At 37.8% G+C, this 27972-nt stretch overlaps 1 protein-coding gene across 6 annotated transcripts in view; it reads left to right on the top strand.

Annotated features, from left to right (window-relative positions):
- Window positions 1-27972, top strand: part of SLC12A6 (solute carrier family 12 member 6) — an 84893-nt gene that overhangs the window by 2729 nt on the left and 54192 nt on the right. For 2 of the 6 annotated variants that reach the window (XM_086322084.1, XM_086322083.1), the window contains exon 1: window positions 15821-19585. The exons of 3 other annotated variants lie outside the window; for them this stretch is intronic. In XM_086322084.1, coding sequence (XP_086178210.1) covers window positions 19462-19585 — 124 coding nt within the window. In that variant the 5' untranslated portion in view covers window positions 15821-19461. Of the gene's footprint in view, window positions 1-15820; window positions 19586-21328; window positions 21380-27972 lie in introns of those variants that run through there. One more of the 6 variants, XM_086322082.1, reaches the window with a different exon arrangement.

Here is a 27972-nt window from a genome sequence, read left to right as displayed (position 1 = left end):
CCCACGGCCTGTAGCCCACTAGGCTCCTCTGTCCGTGGGATTTCCCAGGCAAGAATACTGGAGTGGCTTCTCTTTTCCTTCTCCAGGGGATCTGCCCGACCCAGGGATCAAACTCAAGTCTACTATTTGGCAGGCGGCTTCTTTATCACTGAGCCACTTGGAAAGCCTGTAATTGTTATTAGGTAACACAGGTTCTATTCCTGGGTCCAGAAGATCCTCTGGAGTAGGAAATGGCAACCTACTCCAGTATTCTTGCCTGGGAAATCCTTTGGACAGAGGAGCCTGACAGGCTTCAGGTCATGGGGTTGCAAAAGAGTTGGACATGACTGAGCACACATACACAATTTATAGTTAAGTGTTGATTTGCAAGTTATGTATTATAGAATTGTATTTTTGTTGTTTCTAAAAGTAGACATATCAGTAATGTATTAACCTTGCAGAGACAGGATCCTTGTCTGGGCTGCTCTTCTTATCTATAAGCCATTCTTTAAGGTCTACAGTGGTATCACTTCACACCGTAAGGATAAAACCATAAGGGTGAAACTGCGGACTTGTCTAGTGAAATCTATCTTGTCTAGGTGAAATCTATCTTGTTTAGGTGGGTATTGAAGTTAAAGCTTGGTCCTCTATCTAACATATTCCTTAATGTTTAGTTTCTGGTACTAGATCAAAGGGAAATTAACAGTCCAGCCATTAGATCACACTTTTTTCTAGAGTACTCTTGGGAAATGAGTTTCCTACTTTCCCAGTGACCTATTTTTTTTCTTACTATCTTTTAAAAAAATTCTTATGATGGCAATCATCCTGTGATATATTTCCCACGGAGGGAACTGGTTAAAAATATACTTCCTCTACCTTTGGTCTTGTAATATGCAGATGCCATTATTAGACTTAGAGGTGGCTCAGCTGGTAAGGAATCCGCCTGCAATTCGGGAGACCTGGGTTTGATCCCTGGATTGGGAAGATCCCTGGAGCTACCCACTCTAGTATTCTGGCTTGGAGATTTCCATGGACTGTGTAGTCCATGGGTTGCAAAGAGTCGACTGAGTGACTTTCACTTTCACTTTCAAACTTCAAAGAATGCTGTTGTCAAGAAAATCAAGGACGTGTGTTAATCTACATTTGTCTCTGGGCTAGATTTAATAAAGGAAAACAACTACTTCCTTGACTCTATCCATATGCTTATAAGATATTTCAGAATTGTTTCTTGTTTTACCACTTAGAATTGTAATCACAATTTAGTGATTGCAACATTGGTGTGATTCTCTCTTTTGTCCACAATTCCCTTGCCTCCCACATTTCTTCCCACCTTCAGTTTATTATCTTGTCCTATACCTTTATTAACATTACATTACACAACCAAGGAGGGGTGACACACACAGTTTTAAATATTTCTATCTGTATTTTAATTGTTTTCTACTATTGACCTCTTGAATAGTAATTATCTTTCTGCTATCCAAGTATTTATAGTTCTCTTTCATTTTGTCACTGTCCCATTAGAATTTCTGGACTGTCAAGCTGGTAAATAAAATCAACAATCTTAGCACTATACTTGCTTGTGCATGAAGAATGCTTTAAATGTACAGAAGGAACTTTTGAGAGTGGACGTCTCCAGAGAGTTATGAAAACAGAGTGGAGAGAAGGAATTTCCCTTTAAACAATTCAGTAAAGCATATACAATGTTTTATATTGAAAGTGTATCACTTTTATTCTTTATATAAGAAATTCTACCTTTAAAAAAATCATTTTTTCTTTTGGGTTGTGCTGGTTCTTCATTCTGCTCTGAGGGCTTTCTGTGCCGTGAGTGGGGACTCCTCTTCATTGTGGTTTATGGACTTCTCGCTGTGGTGGGTTCTCTTGTTGCAGAGCACAAGTTGCCTACGGCATGTGGAATCTTCTTGGACCAAGGATCAAACCTATGTCCCCTGCATTAGCAGGCAGATTCTTATCCGCTGTAGCACTAGGGAAATCTGCAAGTGTATCACTTTTAATTTAAAAAAAATTTAGTAGCCATAGCATATTAGTTAGGGAACTTTCAGATGCTCAAGAATCAAATTCTCATCAAACCCCGTTTTAATAAATGAGGAAACCAAGGGTTACAGAGATGGTTATTTATAGATTCTGAGTAGCAGAGCCGAGAGTGAAGTACAGGTGTCCTCACCTCTCTGTCCGTGGCTTTCCGTTTGCCTCTGCCACAATGAACATTTTTTACGTTAGTCTCATAACTATTTGGTTAACTTAAATGATTGCTAAAATAATAATGCCAAGATAGAGCAGAGAGCATATCTTTCTATGTCTTGTACAGGCTCTAATAACATTTCAACCTTTTCCAATTCAACAAATGCTCCTGGGGGCTCTGATATGTATGAGGCACTCCAGTAGAAATTATAGGTCAAACTCCATTTTACTAAATACTCAGGTAAAATATAGGTTCCGCCTTTGGAGAGCTCATAGAAATAAATAGTGGTGAAAATGACAAGAATGCTTGCACCAATGTTTACTGAGCAATTATTATGGGCTAGACCTATTCTGGGTGTGAAGGATGCCGGACTGAGAAAAAGAATCCCATTACTGTTCTAAGGAAAGTTATGATGTAATAGAGAAAACAAACAAAATTTTGTATAAATTAAAATGCTGTATGATAAATGTAGGAAGAGAAGTGTACATCAAAAAAGAAAAATAAAGTAAATTTTAGAATAATACAGTAGAAAAATACAGTAAAGGAAAATGATGAACTGAGACCCTGAGAGACTGGAGGACTTGACAGGTAAAATGGTAGTGAAAGATGCAGAAGGGTTAAAGACCGATCAGATGTTTGAAAGTTGGGCTTAATGTATTCAGAGGTGGAGCAGTTCCAGTGTTAACGTGATCCTAGTGTACAGCCTTGGGAGTAGGTTTCTGAGGTGGAGTAAAAATAAAAGCCAGTTGAGTCAAGAAGCTCTAAGTGTACTTTGAGGCTGGCTGTCCCCAAATTTTTATTGATGGTTGTTAGCTGCTAGAGGGAGAAGGCAATGGCACCCCACTCCAGTACTCTTGCCTGGAGAATCCCATGGACGGAGGAGCCTGGTGGGCTGCAGTCCATGGGGTCGCTAAGAGTCGGACACGGGTGAGCGACTTCACTTTCACTTTTCACTTTCATGCATTGGAGAAGGAAATGGCAACCCACTCCAGTGTTCTTGCCTGGAGCATCCCAGGGATGGGGGAGCCTGGTGGGCTGCCGTCTATGGGGTCGCAGAGAGTCAGACACGACTGAAGCGACTTAGCAGCAGCAGCTGCTAGAGAGGCAAAAGTAATTTAGATAAGCCCCTCCTCCATGGGGTCACCTCTTTCTGCCACCTTGTCTCATTCAATTTCAAATCCAGATAGATCAGATCTTTAAGTCCCTGTATTTCTTACACAGACTACTTCTATAGTACCTATTTCAGTTAGGCTGTAAAGTTCTTAAGGACAGGGACATCAAATTGTCTTTGTATCTTCAGAGCATAATGTTGTCAATTAAAAAAAAAATGCACAACCTAAAAGTGGAGAATTATATTTTATTTGGCAAAAAATGCACAAACTAAAGTTGAGAATTATATTTTATTTGGCAGACTTACTGAGGACTTCAACCTGAAGATGGCCTCTCAATAAGCCCTGAGGGACTGTTGTAAAGGAGGAGTATATGGAGGAGCCAGGATATATAGGAGTTTTTGCAAAAAAAACAAATAGTTGAAACATCGAAAGATTACTGCTTGTTAAGGAAAACTAGACATCTCAAGTTAACAAATTTAGTGCTTTTCTATGTATGAGAAGATGCAAAACTCTGGGCTTACTGAAATCATTCCTTTGAGATGCACCTTAGCTGTCTAGGGCCAGTATCCTGTTTTTCTCCACTTTGAATCCCCTCAAGGTGCACCATTGAGGGTGACTGCAATGACTGATGTCTTGATGGCCTCAACAGCCATTGTTCACTGATAGAGCAGGCAACATTCTTTGTCCATCGTATTTAAAAGCTCTTCAGCCAGAGTTGGGGACCATAGCTCAAAAGGAAAGAGGGATTAATGTAATATACATGTGAAGAATTTTCCTACTATAGGTGGGCTTCGAAGGGTAAGTAGACATTCACCAAGTGGATGAGGCCTGGCAGTCTTTTCCTTAAATGCTGATAGGCCTTAACAAATATTTATCTGCGCTTGGCACCATTATATTACACAGGGACATTAAGCCCACTCTGCTGATCCACCAATTCTGTGTTATTAGTAGTCATATCAGTCTCTTGAGCTGGGGTTAAATAATGTTTGACTAAGAATCAGAATAAAATTGGAAAGCTATCTTTTTTTTTCCTCATAAAAACACGTTTCAGAGCACCAAGCACTTTTTTTATACTTTTGAAAAAAAGTCTAGTTTTTTGCACCAAACAAAACTAAGTGAATTACACTGTATTGACAATTATAGGTGACTGTTAACTTTCTTTTAAATATACCTTTCATATTATATGATTATTGAATACTGTCCATTTTACTTTGACACGCTAATAAAGAGCTGTAACTAACGTGTATAAGGTAGTAAAAGGATAGTTTTGTAAAAACATGTGGATTTGGTACGTTCTTAGTTTTCCTAATAGCATCCTCTGGTAGGTTTTTTTTTTCCCCAAGCTCAATTTGCATCCCCCATTTTTTTAAAAGACAAATTATTGTGTGAAACATTTTGGTTACAGAGCAAGTCTCCTCAATACTGCACTGTTAGTGATTAAATTGTATAATGTATTATCAATATTTTATACCGCAAGTAGCAATCAGCTAAATCCAGTGTGGCAAATTTTATTGAATAATTAGAATTTTCAACAAATAAGTGAATGGGGTGAAAGAGGAGTTGATGGAAAGGGGGAAAGGCTGTTTCAGATAAAAGGAATATCAACCAAATACATGTGTGGACTTTTTTTGGATTTTGATGTTAACAAACAACTGTAAAAAGACTTGAGAAAATCAGGGAAACATGACCATGCACTTAATATTAAGCAACATTAAGGAATTATTGTGAATTTCCTTAGTTATATTTATGACACTGTGGTAATGTAAAGCCCGTATCTATAGAGATACATATTGACATATTAACAGGTGAAATGAAGTATACTCCACCCTCCCCTCATACCAAAAAAATAAAATTTGAGAGATAGACAAGACTGGCAAACACTTATGATTTGTTGAATTGGAGTAAAAGGTACATGAGGATTCATCTTACTGTTTTCTCTGATTTTGTGTATATTTGAAAATATCTGTAATACAAACTTTTACAAAGTTGGACTGAAATCCAGAAATAGACTTAATAGAAAGGACTTTCTTTTATAGAGTCTGTCCAGAATACTCTAGATATTTGATTAAATATTAGTGACTGGAAGAGTGATTACTTCAACTTCTTGTCTTTTATCCTGGGTAGTCTCTCCTATCTCCTCACTAATTCTTTGCATCAGAGGCCTTTTTCTTTTCCTGTCAGAGGCCTGTTTATTTTTATTTTTTCTTTTTAATTTATTTTTTTATGAAGGATAATTGCTTTACAGAATTTTGTTGCTTTCTGTCAAACCTCAACATGAATCAGCCATAGATATACATATATCCTCTTTTGAACCTCCCTCCCATCTCCTGCCCCATTCCACCCCTCTAAATTGATACCGAACCCCTGTTTGAGTTTCCTGGGCCATACAGCAAATTCCTGTTGGCTATCTATTTTACATATAGTAATATTAAGTTTCCATATTATTTTTTCCATACATCTCACCCTCTCCTCCCCTCGCTCCATGTTCATAAGTCTATTCTCTATGCCTGTTTCTCCACTGTTGCCCTGTAAATAAATTCTTCAGTACCATTTTTCTAGATTCTGTATATATGTGTTAGAATACGATATTTATCTTTCTCTTTCTGACTCACTTCACTCTGTATAATAGGTTCTAGGTTCATCCACCTCATCAGAACTGACTCAAATGTGTTCCTTTTTATGGCTGAGTAATATTCCATTGTGTATGTCCCACAACTTCTTTATCCATTCATCTGTCAGTGGACATCTAGGTTGCTTCCATGTTCTAGCTATTGTAAATAGTGCTGCAATGAACAATGGGACACATGTGTCTCTTTCAATTTTGGTTTCTTCAGGGTATATGCCTAGGAGTGGGATTGCTGGGTCATATGGTGGTTTTATTCGTAGTTTTTTAAAGAATCTCCATACTGTCTTCCACAGTGGCTGTATCAATTTACATTCCCACCAACAGTGCAAGAGCGTTCCCTTTACTCCACACCCTCTCCAGCATTTATTGTTTGTAGACTTTTTGATGAGGCCCATTCTGACCCTTGTGAGGTGATACCTCATTGCAGTTTTGATATGCAATTCTGAGGGATTCTCATAAACTTTGCTTTGCTATTACCTGTACTGGGAATGGAAGAGAAGGAAGAGGGCCTGGGAACCTAAGAGTCTTATATAATCATGCTTTTCTGTGTTAAAGCTGTTAAAATAAGAGGAATGTTTTAAGGCAATTTGTGCTGACCTAGAAGGATGATATTTTGCTGTAAACTTGGATCAAAGCTGCCTTTTTTTTTTCTTCCTCTGTGTAATAAATGCTTTTGGACTAGCCAGACCTAAAATGGCCACCTTTGCAAGCTTCACTGGAAAAGGGAAAACTGGATTTCAGTCTCCCCCTCCTTGCCCTTTTGGCCTGATGTAAGCTACATAGCTTCAGCTGGTGGGCCTGTTGACTCAGAGTAATGCACATTATATGTATTTAAGTTCTTAGTGATGTGTTTCTTAGCAGTAGATATGAAAATTTGGAGAGCTGTATTATAGGAATTATGAAAGCACTTTATTTTGTGATTGTCTAAAACAGTATATTATTTTAATGAAATTTTAGAAGTAAGTGGAAAACCAGGAAGATATTCCCCATTAAAACCTTGTTATTAGTGCTTTGGTGTACTTTGTAGAATCCCTGCAATGATGTATAAAGTTATGAGCACAAAACTGCAGAGCATACAACACACACACACAAACACACACACAGCACCTTGCTTTAACTGCAGAAGTTCAATAATTGATTAATAGGAAATGTTATTACTGTATTTACTCAGTTCTAAAGTGTTCATTTGTCAAATTTTTAACATTTCTGATTCTCAAGTGCATCTTACTTTTGAAAAGTTTTAATCTACTTAAATCACAGGTAGAACGTAACAGTTACCAAGATATCAGAATCAAACGAATATTGTAAATAAGTCAATCTGAAAGGCTATGCGAAACTAGAAAATTTGAAGTTACCTCTGGGTATCTTAATTGAAAAAATGCAAGGGCTAAAGCTTTTTTCTTCTTCTTAAAATTTATGTTTTTGTATTTAGACAGGATAGAAAAATGTAGACAAAAGCAGTATTAAGTTGTTAAGAAATGGTAGGTATACTTAGGTCTTAACCCTAACTTCAGTTTTTGTTTTGGGTGGTTTTTTTTTTTTCCTGGCAGGGAGAGTAGTTTGGCCATGCTGGGTGCATGTGGGATCTTAGTTCCTTGACCAGGGATTGACCTCAGGCCCCTTGCATTGGGAGCAAGAAGCCTTAACCACTGGACCACCACGGAAATCCCATGGTTTTTTCCTTTTTAAAATTTCCTGTTATTTTAACTGAGAGCTGGTTTCAGTCTTCTGCTTTGTATTTTTGTTGCTCCATAGCTAAGCCTTATTATATTTTATATGGCCTTGAGAAATCCATGCAAGATATTCAGTTGATAGCATTCATCTGTTCACAGGTGGAACCTTTTTGTAGATAGCTTTAATATTTGGCAAAGTGGCACCTAAATTTCCTCTATTTTATCAAAAGCTTTTTACTTTGTGGATAAGAGTATTCATTTTTCATATTGTTAATTTTTAAAAAGCAAACAGTATTAAGTTTAAAACTCTTGTATACACATGTACAGTTTCACTTCGAGGAGCTGTGATAATTAAATCCATCTGAAATTTATTTTGAGAGCATTTGCTTTTAATATTTAAGCATCTTTTTATATTCAGAAATAATTCACAGTGGCTAATTTACATCAAGATGGTTGTAAAAAATTCTGCTTTTTATTTTATTTTTTTCTAGTTTAGCAGTGTGCTAATTTCCAAACAAAGCTTTAGGAATTAATAGAAAATGGAAAACAGGTTTCTTCTTAAATGAGGTTAATTCTCTGTTGAAAAATCATCAGTTTTGATATTATTTCATTTAAAAAATTATGTCATTTACTTCTGAGTTAAGATAGATTTCTTCTCCAGGAAAAAGCTGAAGCTGACAGTGTTAATACCTGTCCAAGGTCTTACAAGAAATAAATTGAAGAATAGTGATTTGAACCCAGTGTGTGTGATTCTGACACCACTATTATTATCTTTTCTTGGCTGTGCTGGGTCTTGCTGTGCACCGACTTTCTCTAGTTGTGGCTGAGCAAGGGGTACTCTCTAGTTGCAGTGCTTGGGTTTTTCTCAAGGTGGTGGCTTCTTCTATTGCAGAGCACAGGCCCTTGGGCACTCAGGCTAAGTAGTTGGGGTTTGTAGGCCTAGTTGCCCTGTGGCACATGGCATCTTCCTGGAACAGGAATTGAACTCCTGTCCCCTGCATTGGCAGGTGGAATCCTAACCACTGGACCATCAGAGAAATCCTAACACCAGTATTCTGGTCATTATACTCTGCTAATGCAACAAGGCAAACTGATTTTCTGAGGAGGCCTTACAAATAGCTGAGAAAAGAAGAGAAGTGAAAGGCAAAGGAGAAAAGGAAAGATATACCCACCTGAATGCAGAGTTCCAAAGAATAGCAAAGAGAGAGAAGAAAGCCTTCTTAAGTGGACAATGCAAAGAAATAGAGGAAACAACAGAGTGGGAAAGACTAGAGATCTCTTCAAGAAAATTAGAGATACCAAGGGAACATCTTAGGCAAAGATGGACACAATAAAGGACAGAAATGGTATGGACCTAAAAGAAGAGGTGGCAAGAATACACAGAAGAACTATACAAAAAAGATCTTCATGACCCAAGGTCACACCATGATGGTGTGATCACTCACCTAGAGCCAGATATCCTGGAGTGTGAAGTCAATTGGCCTGAGGAAGCATCACTACGAACAAACCTAGTGGAGATGATGGAATTCCAGCTGAGCTATTTCAAATTCTAAAAGGTGATGCTGTTAAAGTGCTGCACTCAATATGCCAGCAAATTTGGAACAGTCAGCAGTGGCCACAGGACTGGAAAAGATTAGTTTTCATTCCAGTCCCAAAGAAAGGCAATGCTAAAGAATGTTCAAACTGCCACACAACTACACTCATTTCACATGCTAGCAAGGCTGTGCTCAAAATCCTTCAAGCTAGATTTTAACAATATATGGACCTAGAACTTTCAGATGTTGAAGCTAGATTTAGAAAAGGCTTTCTAAAGAGATCAAATTCCCAACACCTGTTGGATCATAGGAAAAGCAAGGAAATTCCAGAAAAACATCTACTTCTGCTTCACTGACTACAGTAAAGCCTTTGACTGTGTGATCACGACAAACTGGAAAATTCTTAAGAGAGATGGAAATACCAGACCACCTTACCTGCCTCCTGGGAAATCTGTATGCAGGTCAAGAAGCAATAGTTAGAACTAGACGTGGAACAATGGACTGGTTCCAAATTGGGAAAGGAGTGTATCAAGGCTGTATATTGTCACCCTGTTTGTTTAACTTATAGGCAGAGTACATCATGGAAAATGCTGGGCTGGATGAACCTCAAGCTGGAATCAAGATTGCCGAGAGAAATATCAATAACCTCAGATATGCAGATGACACCACCCTAACGGCAGAAACTTCCTCTTTAGAGCAAATAAAGAGCCTCTTGATGAAGATGAAAGAGGAGAGTAAAAAAGCTGGCTTAAAATTCAGCATTCAAAAAACTTAAGATCATGGCACCTGATCCCATCACTTCATGGCAGATAGATAGGACACAATGGGAAACAGTGACAGACTTTATTTTCTTGGGCTCCAAAATCACTGCAGATGGTGACTGCAGCCATGAAATTAGAAGGCACTTGCTCCTTGGAAGAAAAGCTATGACAAACATAGACAACACATTAAAAAGCGGAGACATTACTTTGCCAACAAAGGTCCATCTAGTCAAAGCTATGGTTTTTCCAGTAGTCACGTATGGATGTGAGAGTTGGATCATAAAGAAGGCTGAGCACCCAAGAATTGATGCTTTTGAACTGTGGTGTTGGAGAAGACTCCTGAGAGCCCCTTGGACTGCAAGGAGATCAAACCAGTCCATCCTAAAGGAAATCAGTCCTGAATATTCATTGGAAGGACTGATGCTGAAGCTGAAGCTCCAAAACTTTGGCCACCTGATGTGAAGAACTGACTCACTGGAAAAGGCCCTGATGCTGGGAAGGATTGAGGGCAGGAGGAGAAGAGGAGAATAGAGGATAAGATGGTTGGATGGCATCATCGACTCAATGTACATGAGTTTGGGCAAACTCTGGGAGGTGGTGAAGTACAGGGAAGCCTGGCCAACAACAGTGGTTGGCTCTGCTGCAATATTTATTAAGCTGCAAATGTGTAATAAGAGTAGAAGAGGTATGAGGAAATGCAAGTTTTATGTTCTGTGTATATTTTTGCAATATTTTGCCTCACATTGTGGGCGTGAAAGGAAATGTTTTTTAAAAAATGTCGTAAAATGGTATGTTTCCAGAACAACGTAAGGTTCTATGTTCCTAACAAGAAATCTGGCCTAAAAATGCATTTTTCACTCTGTTTTACACAAATGATCTCAAGTACCTAGGACATTATGAAAGTGAAAGTTGCTCAGTTGTATCCAACTCTTTGCGACCCCATGGACTATACAGTCCACGGAATTCTCCAGGCCAGAAGACTGGAGTGGGTAGCCTTTCCCTTCTCCAGGGGATCTTCCCAACCCAGGGATCGAACCTGCGTCTCGGGCATTGCAGGCAGATTCTTTACCAGCTGAGCCACAAGGGAGGCCCCAGGGCGTTATAATAATGCTTAATTAACATGAAGATGCACTGAGTTAGTTACATTAGTCCATCTAAAAAAAGGAAGTGAAGAAAGTGTTAGTCGCTCAGTTATGTCCAACTCTTTGCAACCCCATGGACTGTAGGCCACCAGGCTCCTCTTGTCCCTGGAATTCTCTAGGCAAGAAAACTGGACTGGGTTGTCATTCACTTCTCCAGGTGATCTTCACAACCCAGGGATCAAATCCAGATCTCCGGCATTGCAGGCAGATTCTTTACTGTCTGAGCCACCAGGGAAGCCATCTAAAGTTAGTTAATATTCATGTTTCGACCCTTGTCTCAATAGATCTATTTTAATTTATTTTTAAACAAAGTGTTTATATTAGAGACTTGTTTGTACAAGAGGAAAAAAGTCCACTCAAAGCATCATCTGTCATTATGCATTAACCTCCAACACTCATGGGTTCCCACTGGATCACTGAATCTTAACAATAAGTCTGTGCCTGTCATCCTCAGTAAATCTATTTTAAAATGGAGTTTTGTTGCTGGGGAAAAAGAAAGCAATAATTTATAAAAAAATACTTGTTCTCTGACATAAAAATTAACAAGGAAATTTTGTTTCAAATTATGTTTTCATTTTCCTTTATATTTTAGAAATATGTCCTAAGTTTTGATAATGTTTAATATCCGTTTTATTGTCTATGTACTACTGGTAGTATTGACTAGAAGCCCATAGATCATATTTCAAAATGAAAGAATGAAGTATCATACCTCAGAAATGAAAATCTAAGTTACTGAGTAGTTCATGTTTTCATACTTAGGTTGATTTTTTTGGGGGGCCTCTCATTTGTAGGTTACAATTGACATTGGGATGAGCAACCTTATATTGGGAATTGCAATACTCTGAAAAAGATAACAGTAGAAGCTGAGGGCTCTAAGTACTCAAAGGCTTTTGATAATGCCTTCTTTAGTATTTGGATCAGTAGCCAAAATGAATGGCATAGCTCTCCAACTAGCACTAGCAATCAACTGTTATTCTTTCCTCTAGTGAAGACTCACAGCTTAAGGTTCCTACAGAAGAAACTGGGCAAGGTGGTACTGTTGTGCTGTCAAGATTGATTCTATAAGTTACACTCCTGGTTTTATATTGCTTGTTATTATGTAGTTAATAGGATAATAAGTCTGCGAGCTCCTTGAGGGCAGGAACAGTGTCTTCTTCTCCATTGCATTCCTCTTTCCTGGCATATGGCATATTGAATAAATGCATGAGTCCTTCAGCCTCAGTAAAGCATGAGATTTTCCTGATGTTTTGATTTGGAGAACTCTTTGTTATCCTTACCTTATAGTATTACGAATCCATCAGAAAATAATGTCTTTTTTGTATTTACTGTCTTTCAGTCATCAGTCCCAAAATACATTATAAATATTATTTTATAAATATCCATTCATAGACAATTTTATGTAATTTTGAGATTTAGAAGTCTTAATGCCTTACTATCCATGATAGTTGGTCCTCACCAAAGTAACTGACTCATTTAATTCTTTTTATAGTTGTCTACATAGCAAGGCAAAATTTAGAATTTGTGATCATTTTTATACTTTAAATTAATATTTATTGCCCCAGTATTTGAAGGAGAAAAAGGTTTTGCTGAGTATGTTAAATAGGAAATTTATGTATAATGAGATTCTGTATACTTTTCAAATTTAAGTAGTGAACTGCCCATTGACTTCTAATAAAATGTTTAGAACATTCTCTAACAGAGCCATTCAGAGTGAGGTATGCAGATGGTGCTGGATCATGAGCTATTTATTAACCTGCTTACCTCTATGAGGAGATAATGTCAGAAATTAAGTTTTTAGAACTTGCTTAGCAATTTGTTAGAGTAAGTTTATGTCTATTGAGTCTAACAATAAAAATTGGAATTCGTGTTTTGTATATTTCATTTTCTAGTAATTTTTATTTTATGTTTTTATAGGTCTTTTTTTTTTTGTCCATAATGAATGGCAATTTAAAGAAAAATAGTCCTTTACCAAAGATAATTTGCAATGAGAGTGTGGTTCTAGATAATTTGCATAGGTTTTGTACAGTACAGTTCTCAATTTCTTCAAACTAAGTGGAAATACATACATGATTTGCTCTAAAGTTGAGTTTTTTTTTTTTTTTAAGATTTATTTGTTTTTGGCTGTGCTGGATATTTGTTGCTGCACGTGGGCTTTCTCCAGTTGCAGTGAGAGGTGACTGCTCTTCATTGCAGTGCACGTGCTTCTCATTTCCGTGGCTTCTCTCGTTGGGGAGCATGGCCTTTGCAGCACTGGCTCGGTAGTTGTGGCGCACAGGCTTAGTTGCTCCGCTGGCGTGTGGGATCATCCTGGACCAGGGACTGAAGCCATGTACCCTGCACTGGCATGTAGATTCGTAACCCCTAGACCACCAGGGAAGCCCCTAAAATTGAGTGTTTAATGATGGGGTTTAACAAAATATTACAAACTGAAATAATCCTTATGTTGAAAGTAATTTCCTGTTGACTTCCACTTGTTTCAGTGTCTTCACTGAAGCTAACTTGTCTTTTTTTTTTTTTTAATAAATGGGTTGAATAAAATAAAATGCTGGTTATCATGAATTGTTAACCATGATTAAAAATTAATAACAGAATAGTGTAGAGTGGTAAATTGTACTTTCAAAATAGTACCCAAAATATACCCATTCTTTTAAAGAATGGTCATGATTCTTTAAAAAAAAAAAAAAAATTTAAGGTGCTCTGTGTGTCTCTTTAAATTTTTTTTTTTTTTAAAGAATCATGACCATTCTTTAAAAGAATGGGTATATTTTGGGTAATATTTTGAAAGTACAATTTACCACTCTACACTATTCTGTTATTAATTTTTAATCATGGTTAACAATTCATGATAACCAGCATTTTATTTTATTCAACCCATTTATTAAAAAAAAAAAAAAGACAAGTTAGCTTCAGTGAAGACACTGAAACAAGTGGAAGTCAACAGGAAATTACTTTCAATCATGTTTGTGTGTGGTGTGGTGGGCGTTGTGTGTCGATTTTCAATTAGTCTGGCTGCAGGCTCCTCAGAGGTGTAGTGTTTTGAGCTTTCTGTCATTGTGCTGTTTCTCTTCAAGGCCAGTTTGTTGTAGTGTTTTGGTAGGATTCTCATAAATGGTGGTCTATAAAATATGGCATTTTTTCTAATAAAAAATTCAATTAAAAAAAAAAAGACATAGTCACAAGCGTTTCAGTGAAAGTAACTAATAAATATAACATGTATAATATTTAGCCTAAAGAATAAAATGCCCATTTTGCCCTAGCTTGGCCCTATATCTTATTGCTTGAAAATACCATAGATTTTTAAAAAAATTTATTGATGTATAGCTGATTTACAGTGTTGTGTTAATTTCTGCTATGTAGCATATTCTTTTCCATTATGGTTCATTACAGAATATTGAATATAGTTCCCTGTGCTACACAGTAGGACCTTGTTGTTTATCCATTCTCTATAGAGTAGTTTGCATCTGCTAATTCCAGACTCCCAATCCATGCCTCCCTCACCCACTCTTCTCCCTGGCAACCACAGATCTGTTCTCCCCTGGATTTTTTTTAAATGTAAAAATGTAAATATTTCAGACCTGCAAGGTGACTCTCATTTCAAACAGTGTTCAGCACTCTAGAATCAAAGTTCAGGAAAAGCATTTATGCAACTCCCTAAATTTTATGTGAAATGAAATTTGACCCATAAGTGATTTGTTCCAAAGTTTTTTAGATTTCAGTGAACTTCGTTTAGTTCATTTTATTTTTTTTCCAACAGTTTTTTATGAGAAATTTCACACATACACAAAAGTTGAAAGATTATATTATAAATACGCATAACCGTGTCCTCTGGAGGCTACACTTAGCATTTTGCTGTATTTGTTTTATCATATGTTCATCCCTTCCAATGATCCATCTATTTTTGAAGCATTTCAAAGTTAAAGTGCAGACATCAGTGTGCTTCACACTTAAACACTTCAGTATGTGTATAATTAATGTGTAATGTATAATTTATAATGTTTTTGAGATTCATTCATGTTGTTGTTGAATGTATCAGTAATTCATTCCTGGTTATTGTTGGGTAATAGTCTATTGTACGGAGAAGGCAGTGGCACCCCACTCTAGTACTTTTGCCTAGAAAATCCCATGGACGGAGGAGCCTGGTGGGCTGCAGTCCATGGGGTCGCTAGGAGTTGGACACGACTGAGCGACTTCACTTTCACTTTTCACTTTCATGCATTGGAGAAGGAAATGGCAACCCACTCCAGTGTTCTTGCCTGGAGAATCCCAGGGATGGGGAAGCCTGGTGGCCTGCCATCTATGGGATCTCACAGAGTAGGACACGACTGAAGCGACTTAGCAGCAGCAGCAGCAGCAGCAGCAGTAGTCTATTGTATGAATATACTATAGGTTGTGTATCCTGTGATGGATACCTACTAGGCTGTTTCCTGTTTGAACAGTTATGAATAAAGCTGCTAGTACATACTTGTTCAAATTTTTTTGTGATTTTAGCTTTTATTTCTCTTTGGTAAATACCTAGAAGAGGAATTGCTGGGTCATAAAGTAGGTGTGTGTTTAAATTTATTTTAAAAGTGCCAGACTTTCTTCCAAAGTGGTCAACATTTCCATTAACATTTGCTCTACATCCTTGCCAATAGTTTTAGTTGTGATTTTAATTTGCATTTCCCTGATGACCACTGATGTTGAGTGTTTTTTTCAATTGGTTATTATTATCCTTGTATATAGCTTCTTTGGGAATTGTCTGTCTGAATCTTCTGCTCATTTTCTGTTGAGTTGTCTTGTTACTGTTGAGTGGGTTGGGAAGATCCCCTGGAGAAGGGCATGGCAACCCACTCCAATATTCTTGCCTGAAGAATTCCGTGTACAGAAGAGCCTGGTGGGCTACAGTCCATGGGGTCGCAGAGTCAGTCATGACTGAGTGACTAACACTTCCACTTTTCTTGGGCATTTTTATATATTCAGACCACAAGTCCTTTGTCAGGCATATGTTTTATGAATGTTTTCTCCCAGTCTTTGACTTGCCTATTCATTTGCATAATGGTGTCAGTTTATTGTATTTTTTCAACATTTTGTTATAAAAAATTTCAAACATACAGAAAATTGAAAGACTTATAGTAAACACTCATATGCGTACCACCCAGAATCTATCATTAACATTTTATTATACTTTTCCTGTCACAACTTGTCTATCCATTTATATGCATTTTAAGCTAAATTGTGGATATCAGTTCATTTTCCCCCAATACCTCAGGATACATACTATTAAATAGAATTCATTATCTGTTAGCAGCTTTTTTTTCTTTCAAGTTAAACTTTTCATACAGTAAAATACACAACTTTTAAGTGAAGATTGACTGAATTTTGACAAATGCATATACGTGTGGAACTCTTAAACTCCATGTCAAGATATAGAATCTTACCAACACTCTGGGAAGTTCTCTCTTGCTCCATCCCATTTAATCCCCACTTCCATTCCTCCAGAGGCAGCCACTGTCCTGTTTTTTATCCACCATATTACTTCTGCCAGCACTTTGCTGTTGGTTGTTTCATATATTACGTATTCTTTTGTTTAAGGCTTCTGTAACTTAGCATCAGGTTTCTGAGATTCATCCATATTGTTGTAGGTATCACTGGTTCATTCCTTTTTATAGCTGAGTAGTAATCCCTTGTATGAATGTATCAGAGTTTTTTTACTCATTCTTTCGTGGGCTTCCTGTTTGGGGCTGGGTTTCCAGTTTCGGGCTATTGTTAATAACTGTTATGAACATTCCTATACAAGTCCTTCTGTGGGAATATATTTTCATTCACAGGGTAAATTCAGGGTGGTAAATACTAAGGAGTGCAATTGTTGGATTATAGGGATAAGTACCAGACCCTTTTCCAGAGTGGTGAACCAGCTTGTGCTTCATTAACAATGTATGAAAGTTCATTCCGTTCCACAGCCCCACCAAATTTGGTGTTATCCATCTTCCCTGTTTTATCTGTCACGCTGGCTATGGAATGGTATATATACCTCATTGTTTTAGTTTGTTGGTCTTTAAATAGCTGTTTCTTATATCCTACCTTCTCTATCTAACCACCGTTCCTATACAGAACTTACACATCTCTTCTTTGCCACTCCCCCCCCTTTTCTGTATTACTTTAACTTTGCCTTGAAATTTTTTATAATCCCACACTACCTACAGTGCAATCTAGGAGAGAACTGTTTTAAACTTGCTGACCATTATGACTACCAAAGCATTAAATTGGTAAATAATTTACACCTATTGTAGATTGACAGATATTTGTTACCTTCCTACTTGTTTAGTTTGGGGGATTTTTTAGAGGGGAGAGGTGACAGGATAACATTTGTACATAGGGTTATATGTACAAGCTACATATAGATTTATAAACACAAGTAATTGTTTCTTTCCATTGACTATAAAAAATTAGGTACAATTCAACTCTTTTTATAAAATAAATATGAAAAAGTAAGATCCCATTGGAAATATCTAGTGACACTAAAGTATTAATAAATTTGAAACCTAGAATATAATATGGAAATCTTTGACAGTGTGGCAGTTGTTTTAAGTTCCTTTGAGTAAATTAGTTGAGTAGCTACCCAAGTCTTTAATATGGAAAAATCACCAAGGGCACTACCACACCTGACTTACTTCATGTCTCTCAGAGAAAAAAATCTCAGTAGCTACAAAGCCTTCTTTTTTTTTCCTTATAGTAATTCTCAGCCTTGGCTGCCTGTTAGAACCATTTGGGGGGAACTTTTCAAAGTCCTGTTGCCCAAGTTCTACTCCAGAGCAGTTATATCAGAATATCTGGGATGGGACTCAGGCATCAGTAGTTTTAACATCTCTCCAGCTGATTCCAATTTGTAGCCTGAGATTACAAACCAGTGTTATGCAGGAACCCATGAAATAAAATTTAAGTAAGTGTATATGAATTTCTTTTCTGTGAAACCTCTGCGCTGACTACCATCAAAGGTACTGGAGATCTTTAATTTGGGCTTCACCATTTACAAGCTGTGTGACTTTGGGCAAGTTCTTAGCCTAATGTTTCTGTTTTTGTGATGGATTAAATGAGATCCTAATGAAAAGTTTCTAGTGCAGTGCAGTGTACAAGTAGGTCTTTAACAGCTATCGGCTTTGTTCTCTTTTGGAAGTGGTGTATATTGGAATAAATGAGGATTATAAACCATCATTATTCTCTTTTAAATTTAGTGCAGTCTTGCTTGTCAGGTGTTACTAACAACGAAATCCTCCTATTACATCATTAATATGGAAATTAGCACAGAGCTCAAGGCTCAGAGGTTAAAGCGTCTGCCTGCAATGCGGGAGACCTGGGTTTAATCCCTGGGTCGGGAAGATCCTCTGGAGAAGGAAATGGCAACCCACTCCAGTATTCTTGCCTGGAGAATCCCATGGACGGAGGAGCCTGGTGGGCTACAGTCCACGGGGTCACAAAGAGTCGGACACGACTGAGCGACTTCACTTTCGCTCAAGTTACTGAACTCCTGTGTCAGAGTGCTCAGATAGGGCCTCATACTCTGTTAAAGTCATCAACTGAGAACACAATTATCTGATAAAATATATCAGAAGTATGTTATTTTAAGTGTGTGCTAAAGGAGCTATACACCTCTGACGGAGGTCAGAGATTTTCTTGGATTGTTTTTTCTTTAAAACACAATGTTTACACTCCGTACAAAACGAAAAATGCTTAACTCTTCTCGTTAAAAATATTTAGCTCTTTTAAACAAATTTGGACTTTCAGGGAAGTTAATGTCTCTTCTCGGGTGTCCTTGTATACCCTACAACATCTTGAACTATGCTTTATATAAAATACATAGGTATTCATTAAATATTTGTTGAATAAATGTTCTCATCTGAAAGATAAGAAAAAACATTGACCTGCATAACTGTTTTCAATATGCTTTGAAATAAAGCAACAACAGAAACTTACAAATAGTTGATTTTCTAAATTGATGTAGTACCAGTCTTTAATGAATTTTTCCCTAGTCTTTGTCCTGTGAGATGTGAGGGCACAGGTTGAGATCTTGATGTGCAAATAACTTAAAGAAACAAGCGGGTGCATACACAATGGACAGAGTTTCAAGCATTCTTCCCGCTCTCCAGCCCTTGCTTCTCTGGGAAAGCAGCCTAAACCATTCTTGTGATTCTCACAGTTTAATAACAAATAAGCAAGAGGTGGAATGCTTAATCCTTTTAAGTGAATGGTAAACACCACCTTGGAAGGCGTGTTTTCCAGGTTCCCCTCCCTTAGGGCCGTAGGTCACGTGAACTGAAAGTACTTCCCGATTCCCTGCCTGGGTCTCCCGTGGGCAGTGATCAGAGTCAGAAAGGGGCACAGCAAGGAAGTGATAGGCAGCGAACGTAGACTGGAAGGAAGCAAACACAGGGAGAGCACACGTTCCTAACTAGAGCGATGCCACACTTCACAGTGACTAAAGTAGAGGATACGGAGGAGGGGGCAGCAGCTCCCGTCTCCCAGGAGGGGGAACCCAGCTTAGCAGAAATAAAAGCCCCGATTCAGCATTCAGATGAACCAGGTGAGTACTCAGCTGGGGAGCTTTGGAGAACTGGAGGTCTCGTGAAAGAAAATAGTACCTAAAATATTCAAAATGCCTCGTTAAGAATGGAGAAAAAGTATTGTGGTTCAAGTGCTTTTCAGTCAGCTGTTTCACTCCTTTGTATACCTGATAACTTTTTTCACATTCTGGTTTGTTTTTCCCCACAATGAATTCTGTGTTCATTACCTACAGGTGAAACTGAACCGGTATCCGTGTATGAAAAGCGTTTTCAAGCAAAAAGAAAGGCACAGTTAGAGGCAGTTTATGTGGAATTTAGAATTCATCTTTCGCTCAGTTTAAAAAGTACATCAACAGGGAGCATGGTTCAGCAGTTTTGTACAGTGGACTTTGCACTTGTACTTCTCCAGTTCTTCAGTATTTTGCCTCAGTTTTTTACCAGTTAAAGAGTAATTCAGTAGTAAATCATCTAAGCATTCTTGAATGAAAGAACAAAAGTACAGTAGGTCAATTGTGACTAGCATAGCTTCAGGTTTAATAAATTTGATGAATGTGATTATTCCTATTATTTTCTCTAAATGGTAACAATTAATTACACTTGCTGGGGGAATTGTGGCTTTGAATTTTTAACATGCCGTTAAAATCTGAGTTAATATTATGGTATTAAATACAGCCATAGTTTGAAGCCATTTATATTTTAAGTCTGTAACTTTCATAAATTTTCAAAAATTTCTCTAGTCTGTGAATAAAGGCAAAGGGAATAAAAGTCTCTTAAAATTCCATTTGATTCCGTGATTCTAATTTTCTTTTAGCAAGTAACACATCATAATTCATTGCTGTAACTGCTATTGACTCTCTCCTGTCCTACCAAGCATTCATGAATTTTTAAGAATCTCTAACTTAAAGATAAGGCTTATCAAAATAAAGCTCCGTTTGTTTATCTTTTCATTTTAGTGAGAGAATTTACTAGGGGAAGATAAGAAAGAAGGTTTTATGGAAACTCTTTTTCCTCCAGGTTATTTTTTTTTTCCACCAGGGTATTTTTCATTTTGCTAAACAAATAGGGTGATAAGTTGAAATTAAGGTATTTAAACTCAACAGGGAGTTACTGTGTAGCAAAGAGAACTTACTCAGTATTTTGTAATAGCCTGTATGGGAAAAGAGTACATATAAAAATATATAAACTGAGTCGTGTTGTATAGCTGAAAATATAACACATTATAAATCAACTATACTTCAATTTAAAAAAAAAGAAAGTAAGGTCAACCTACATTGTACTTAAACCTGATTCTCCGAAACTCTCGGTCAAAGAATTTAGGCTCTCTTTTGGGACAGTGTGTATTTGAAGCTGCGCTTCCTTTGTTGTCTGTGCTTGCTGCCCTTAGATTTTAATCCTTTTTAAGCTTTTGTTTTTGCTGTCTCATAATCCCACAAAATGCAAAGCTGTGCATTCTTCACTCCTGCTCAATTTTATTATATTTGGTTTTACTATTTTATTATATTTACTTATTTTACTCTATTATTTCGTCTTTACTGGTTCCATAATGTTGGAGGAAATCCACTTTATTCAGATTAGAACAGGGTAGAAATGATTTAATCTATTAGTAACCACCTAGAAAACTGGTGAAACATTTTTATAGCAACCAATATTTGTAATAAATAATATTGCTAGGCTTAATTTATTTTCTTCTGTAGTAATTGCTTTGGACAAGGAAGAAGTGACAGATATAATCTAAATTGAATTTAATAAGGCTTTTTATTTAGGCATTTTCCATGACAGTCCAGGAGGTATCCACTTGAATGAACTGTTGTTTGGTAAGTGAACAACTGATGGAAATACATTTTCTAAATTGTATTTATTTTTATTTTAGGATTAAATTAGAGGGAAAAAAGGAAGGAAACATATGGGGAAAACCTCAAAGTTTTTTTTTTTGCTTATTTGAAAAGCGTTGAGGAAGATAGTGGTTGCAGAGCAGTTGCTTGACATATGATAAGTTATAGCCCCTTGTTCTTCTGAGTTAAAATCCTAAATTGATTGTGATTTTATTGCAAGCACTTCTCATACTAGCCAGTTAGGTAACTAGTCACTTTTTTTATGGAGTTTTTTTTTCCTTATTTGTCTGTGAGGAGAGAAAAATAGGATGTACCATCATATAAACTGAAAATATTTGGAAAGCAGATCATTCTTTAAAATGTGTTTTTTAGAACATGAGATGTATTTGAACTAGACAGATAATTTGAGATAGAATAGGTAATTGTAAACATAACCTAATTTTCGAAAAATGTTTATTTTATTTTTGAACTGTGGTGGGTCTCTGTTGCTGCACTTGGGTTCTCCAGCTGTGCTGAGCTGAGGCTACTCTCTGTTGCATTGCACGGGCTTCTCACTGCGGTGGCTTCTCTTGTTGTGAATCACAGGCTGCAGGCGTGCAAGCTCAGTAGTTGTGGCACATGGTGCTAGTTGTTTTGCAACATGGGGGATCCTCACGACCAGAGATTGAACTGGTGTCCCCTGCATTGCAAGGCAAGTTCTTAACCATTGGATCACCAGGGAACGCTAAACTAATTTTAAAAAAGTACACTGTGGTGATCCTTTTGTAATGTATAAAAATATCAGATAACTATTGTACAGTATACCTGAAACTAATGTAATATTGTAAGTCTGTTCAGTTCAGTCACTCAGTTGTGTCTGACTCTTTGCGACCCCATGGACTGCAAAATGCCAGGCTTCCCTGTCCTTCACTATCTCCCAGAGTTTGCCCAAGCTCATGTGCATTGAGTCGATGATGCCACCAACCATCTTATCCTCTGTCCCCTTCTTCTCTTGCCCTCAGTCTTTCCCAGAATCAGGGTCTTTTCCAATGAGTCAGTTCTTCACATCAGGTGGCCAAAGTATTGGAGTTTCAGCTTCAGCATCAGTCCTTCCAATAAATATTCAGGATTGATTTCCTTCAGGATTGACTGGTTTGATCTCCTTGCAGTCCAAGGGATTCTCAAGAGTCTTCTCCAACACTACAGTTCAAAAGCATCAATTCTTCAGCACTCAGCTTTCTTTATAGTCCAGCTGTCACATCCATACATGACCACTGGAAAAACCATAGCTTTGACTCTACAGACCTTTGTTGGCAAAGTAATGTCTCTGCTTTCTAATATTCTGTCTAGGTTGGTCATAGCTTTTCTTCCAAGGACCAAGCATCTTTTAATTTCATGGCTGCAGTCACCATCTGCAGTGATTTAGGAGCCCAAGAAAATAAAGTCTGTCACTGTTTACATTGTTTCCCCATCTATTTGCCATTAAGTGGTGGGACCAGATGCCATGATCTTTGTTTTTTGAATGTTGAATTTTGAGCCAGCTTTTTCACTCTCCTCTCTCACTTTGATCAAGAGGCTCTTTAGTTCTTCACTTTCTACCATTAATGTGGTGTCATCTGCCTATCTGAGGTTATCGATGTTTCTCCTGGCAATTCCAGCTTGTGTTTCATCCAGCCCAGCATTGCACATGACGTGCTCTGCATATAAGTTAAATAAGCAGGGTGACAATATACAGCCTTGACATAGTCCTTTCCCAATTTGGAACCAGTCTGTTGTTCCATGTCCAGTTCTAACTGTTGCTTCGTGACCTGCATACTGATTTGTCAGGAGGCAGATCAGGTGGTCTGGTATTCCCATCTCTTAAAGAATTTTCCACAGTTTGTTGTGGTCCACACAGACAAAGCCTTTGGCGTAGTCAGTAAAGCAAAGGTAGGTGTTTTTCTGAAACTCTCTTGCTTTTTCTATGATCCAACAAATGTTGGCAATTTGATCTCTGGTTCCTCTGCCTTTTCTAAATCCAGCTTGAATGTCTGGAAGTTCACAGTTCATGTACTGTTGAAGCCTGGCTTGGAGAATTTTGAGCATTATTTTGCTAGTGTGTGAGATGAGTACAATTGTGCGGTAGTTTGAACATTCTTTGGCCTTGCCTTTCTTTGGGATTGGAATGAAAACTGACCTTTTCCAGTCCTGTTGCCATTGAGGAATTTTCCAAATTTGCTGGCATATTGGGTACAGCACTTTCACAGCATCATCTTTTAGAATTTGAAACAGCTCAGCTGGAATTCCATGACTTCCTCTAGCTTTGTTTGTAGTAATGCTTCCTAAGGCCCACTTGACTTCACAGTCCCTAATGTGTGGCTCTAGGTGAATAATCACACCATCATGGTTATCTGGGTCATGAAGATCTTTTTGGCTCTAGGTGAATAATCACACCATCGTGGTTATCTGGGTCATGAAGATCTTTTTTGTATGGTACTTCTATGTATTCTTGCCACCTCTTCTTAATATCTTCTGCTTTTGTTAGGTCTATACCATTTCTGTCCTTTATTGAGCCCATCTTTGCATGAAATGTTCCCTTGGCATCTCTAATTTTTCTTGAAGAGATCTCTAGTCTTTGCCATTCTGTTTTTTTCCTCTATTTCTTTGCATTGATTGCTGAGGAAGGCTTTCTTATCTCTCCTTGCTCTTCTTTAGAACTCTGCATTCAGATGGATATATCTTTCCTTTCCTCCTTTGCCTTTTGCTTCTCTTTTCTCAGCTATCTGTAAGGCCTCCTCAGACAACTGTCTTGTCCTTTTGCATTTCTTGGGGATGGTTTTGATCACCACCTCCTGTACAGTGTTACAAACTGAACGTACAATTTGTAAGTCAATGGTACTTTAATTAAAAAACAGTAGTACATTCATCTCTGCCATGCCAACTACTAGAATGCCAGTCTAGTAAAACCCTACTTAATTTGGTTTCGAAGGGAAAGGCAGAAACTCAGACTTATCTAACATCTTTCTTGATTCCTTCTCTCTGGTCCACCTTAGGTGCCCTCTTTATGTTTTCTCTGAGGCTTGTCCACAGAAATAGCATGTATCACACTCTGGATTGTAATCACCTGTTCATTTGTCTGTCTCCCAAATACCCTGCGTATAAGTTCCTTGAGGGTAAAGATCTTGAATAATATTGTACCTCCACATCCAGGTGAATTGCACACAATAGACAATTCAGTGTACAGACTTGTTTTTTGCCTTTTTTTTTTTTTAATTCACTTAAGCACATGTTCATGCCAGATGTGCTTTTTTCCTAAGGCTACAAAGGTGAAGGAAGTATAAGTTCTCCACTCTGGACCCAGTTACCTGGCTTTGAATCCCAGTCCTACTAATTATTACTAATTAGGAGTAATGATAATTTCTATTAATTATTGCTTGAGTGACTTTGGGAAAGTGACTTAACTTTTCTTAGTCTTACTTTACTCATTGATAAGGGGAATAACAGTGCTATTTACTTCACAGGGTGGTTGTGAATTAATGGGAAAATGAACATAAAGCACTTAACATGTGTGACACAGCACTCAAAAATAAGAGCTACTGATTACTTATTATATTGTGATTAGTGGTTTAATAAGAGCAAAAATAAACCACTTTGGATAGCAAATTCTGGAGAAGACTATAATATTGCCTGGAGGGGACCCTTGGACAGGTATCTCAGAAGACAGGACATACTGATCCTATTTTAACAATCCTTTTTTTTCCTAAACTTTTTACTTTGTATTGGAGTATAGCTGATTAACAATATTGATAATTTCAGGTGAGCAGCAAAGGGACTCAGTTATACATATATATGTATCCATTTTCCCTGAAACTTCCCTCCCATCCAGGCTGCCACATAACTATTTAGCAGAATTCCCTATAGGAGGTCTGTGTTGGTTATCCATTTTGAATATAGCAGTTGGCACAGTGATTTTGAAGGGAGGTCTTGATGAGATTACAAGCAATAGAAACAGTTAGAAGGAATGAGGAAGATGTAGAGCAAGCAGGTGGGAAACAGACCTGTGCAGTAGCTCGCACGTTGGACGTGTGGGAAAGGGCTGGGGCTGCGTGGTGGAGCGTTGCCCAGCTTCAGCCTGTCCCCGCTCTGGGACGGTGGGTGCTACTGCCTTGTTAAAGGTAGCGAAACTGAGCTTGTTGTCCGTGAGCACCTTGCCTAAAGTTACCTGCTAAGTAGTAACAGAGCCTGTGTTCAAAACTGATAAATTTTACGTACTTCCCATCTCACCATGGTGCCAAGTCCTAGCTTTTGAAAAACAAGAGAAAGTTGTTTAATATCTGAAATGTGTTTGGATCACAGAGTTTGATGTAAACATTATGAAATCTGTAATTTTTTTATAGGAACAGTAAAACAATTTTACTATTTATTGCACTTACTGAATCAGGTATAAATGTTGCATTTATTCATTTATTGAAGGATAATTGCTTTGCAAGTTAAAGTATTTCCATGAAATATTTGTTTCAGATCTTCTTCCTCGCTCATCAGATTTCTTTCTTTTTTTTTTTTTTTTTATTCTGCCACATCGTGAGGCTTGTGGGTTCTTGGTTCCCAGACCAGGGATTAAACCTGGGCCTCCACAGTGAAAGTGCAAATTTAACCACTAGACCCTCATCAGATCTTACAGTGTCTATGGATTGGGAAGATTTCAACGTCTGAAGTTGTGTTCAGTTGATACAGATAGCAGATTGGAAGATTTCTAAGGAGATTTTCAGAAATGAACCCATAACAGGAAAGAAGGAAATCTTTTTTTTTTTTTTTAAGAAAGGAGAGAGGAAGAAACAAAAGGAAAGAGGGGAAGAAGGCAGAGAGGAAAAGAGGAAGGAAAGGAACTGTAAGATGGAATGGTCCCAGAAGAGATAAGTATTAAGGATGTGCGTGCAAGCTAAGTTGCTTCAGTCGTGTCTGATTCTGTGCAACCCTGTGGACTGTAGGCCTCCAGGCTCCTCTGTCCATGAGATTCTCCAGGCAAGAATATTGAAGTGGGTTGCTGCCATTTCCTTCTCCAAGGAAGAAAATCTTATATTGGTATTGGAGAGCATGTTCAAACATTAACTCTTAGTAACCCAAATTGCATGAGTTAAGTGGAGTTTAAATTTTATTAAGAACCCTCAAAATGTTAGATTGTAACCTAAACATTAGTTCTGCTTATGTTCAAAGGTAGGTGATCAAATCAGATCAGATCAGATCAGTCGCTCAGTCGTCTCCGACTCTTTGCGACCCCATGAATCGCAGCACGCCAGGCCTCCCTGTCCATCACCAACTCCCGGAGTTCACTCAGACTCAGGTCCATCGAGTCAGTGATGCCATCCAGCCATCTCATCCTCTGTCGTCCCCTTCTCCTCCTGCCCCCAATCCCTCCCAGCATCAGAGTCTTTTCCAATGAGTCAACTCTTCACATGAGGTGGCCAAAGTACTGGAGTTTCAGCTTTAGCATCATTCCTTCCAAAGAAATCCCAGGGCTGATCTCCTTCAGAATGGACTGGTTAGATCTCCTTGCAGTCCAAGGAACTCTCAAGAGTCTTCTCCAACACCACAGTTCAAAAGCATCAATTCTTCGGTGCTCAGCCTTCTTCACAGTCCAACTCTCACATCCATACATGACCACAGGAAAAACCATAGCCTTGACTAGACAAACCTTTGTTGGCAAAGTAATGTCTCTGCTTTTCAATATGCTATCTAGGTTGGTCATAACTTTCCTTCCAAGGAGTAAGCGTCTTTTAATTTCATGGCTGCAGTCACCATCTGTAGTGATTTTGGAGCCCAGAAAAATAAAGTCTAACATTGTTTCCACTGTTTCCCCATCTATTTCCCATGAAGTGATGGGACCAGATGCCATGATCTTCGTTTTCTGAATGTTGAGCTTTAAGCCAACTTTTTCACTCTCCACTTTCACTTTCATCAAGAGGCTTTTTAGTTCCTCTTCACTTTCTGCCATAAGGGTGGTATCATCTGCATATCTGAGGTTATTGATATTTCTCCTGGCAATCTTGATTCCAGCTTGTGTTTCTTCCAGCCCAGCGTTTCTCATGATGTACTCTGCATATAAGTTATACGACTGTCTTTTTACTGACTAACATTAAAATAGACAACTAAAGAGCTTCTTTGTACTGATAAAATCTTTTCTGTAGTAAATATTTAAAAGCTTTTTAACTATTCACATGGGATTTTATATCAACCCAACTAACACATTCAGACCTGCATGTTTTAAAAATCTCAGTGTCAAAAGTTTATTTTTAAACTCAGCTTCATGAGGCATGTTTTTCTGCCTCCCTGCCCCCCACCAATATTCATTGTCAGAAAGACTAACACCTCCCTGAAATACCGTTCTTTTCACCATGTTTTTTTACATACTCTTAAGACCTTAATACAAAAAAACAAATTTGAGACTGACTGCTTTTAGCTCTGTACATCTTAAAACTTTGTTTAAATCATTAACCCTTCTTCGTCATATTCATGTTATACTCAGTGAAAGTGACCAACACTTTGATTCCCCATTTTACTACTGTTATGACCATTTTTTTGTATATTGAGGGTTTTTTGGTTGAAGTATAGTTGATGTA

This window comes from Bos grunniens, chromosome 10 (assembly GCF_055505025.1).
Source record: "Bos grunniens cultivar Pamir isolate PY7600 chromosome 10, Bosgru_T2T1.0, whole genome shotgun sequence".
Classification (NCBI taxonomy): Eukaryota; Metazoa; Chordata; class Mammalia; order Artiodactyla; family Bovidae; genus Bos; species Bos grunniens.
Note: the sequence above shows the minus strand (reverse complement) of the source record. Positions and strands in the feature narration are given on the sequence as shown.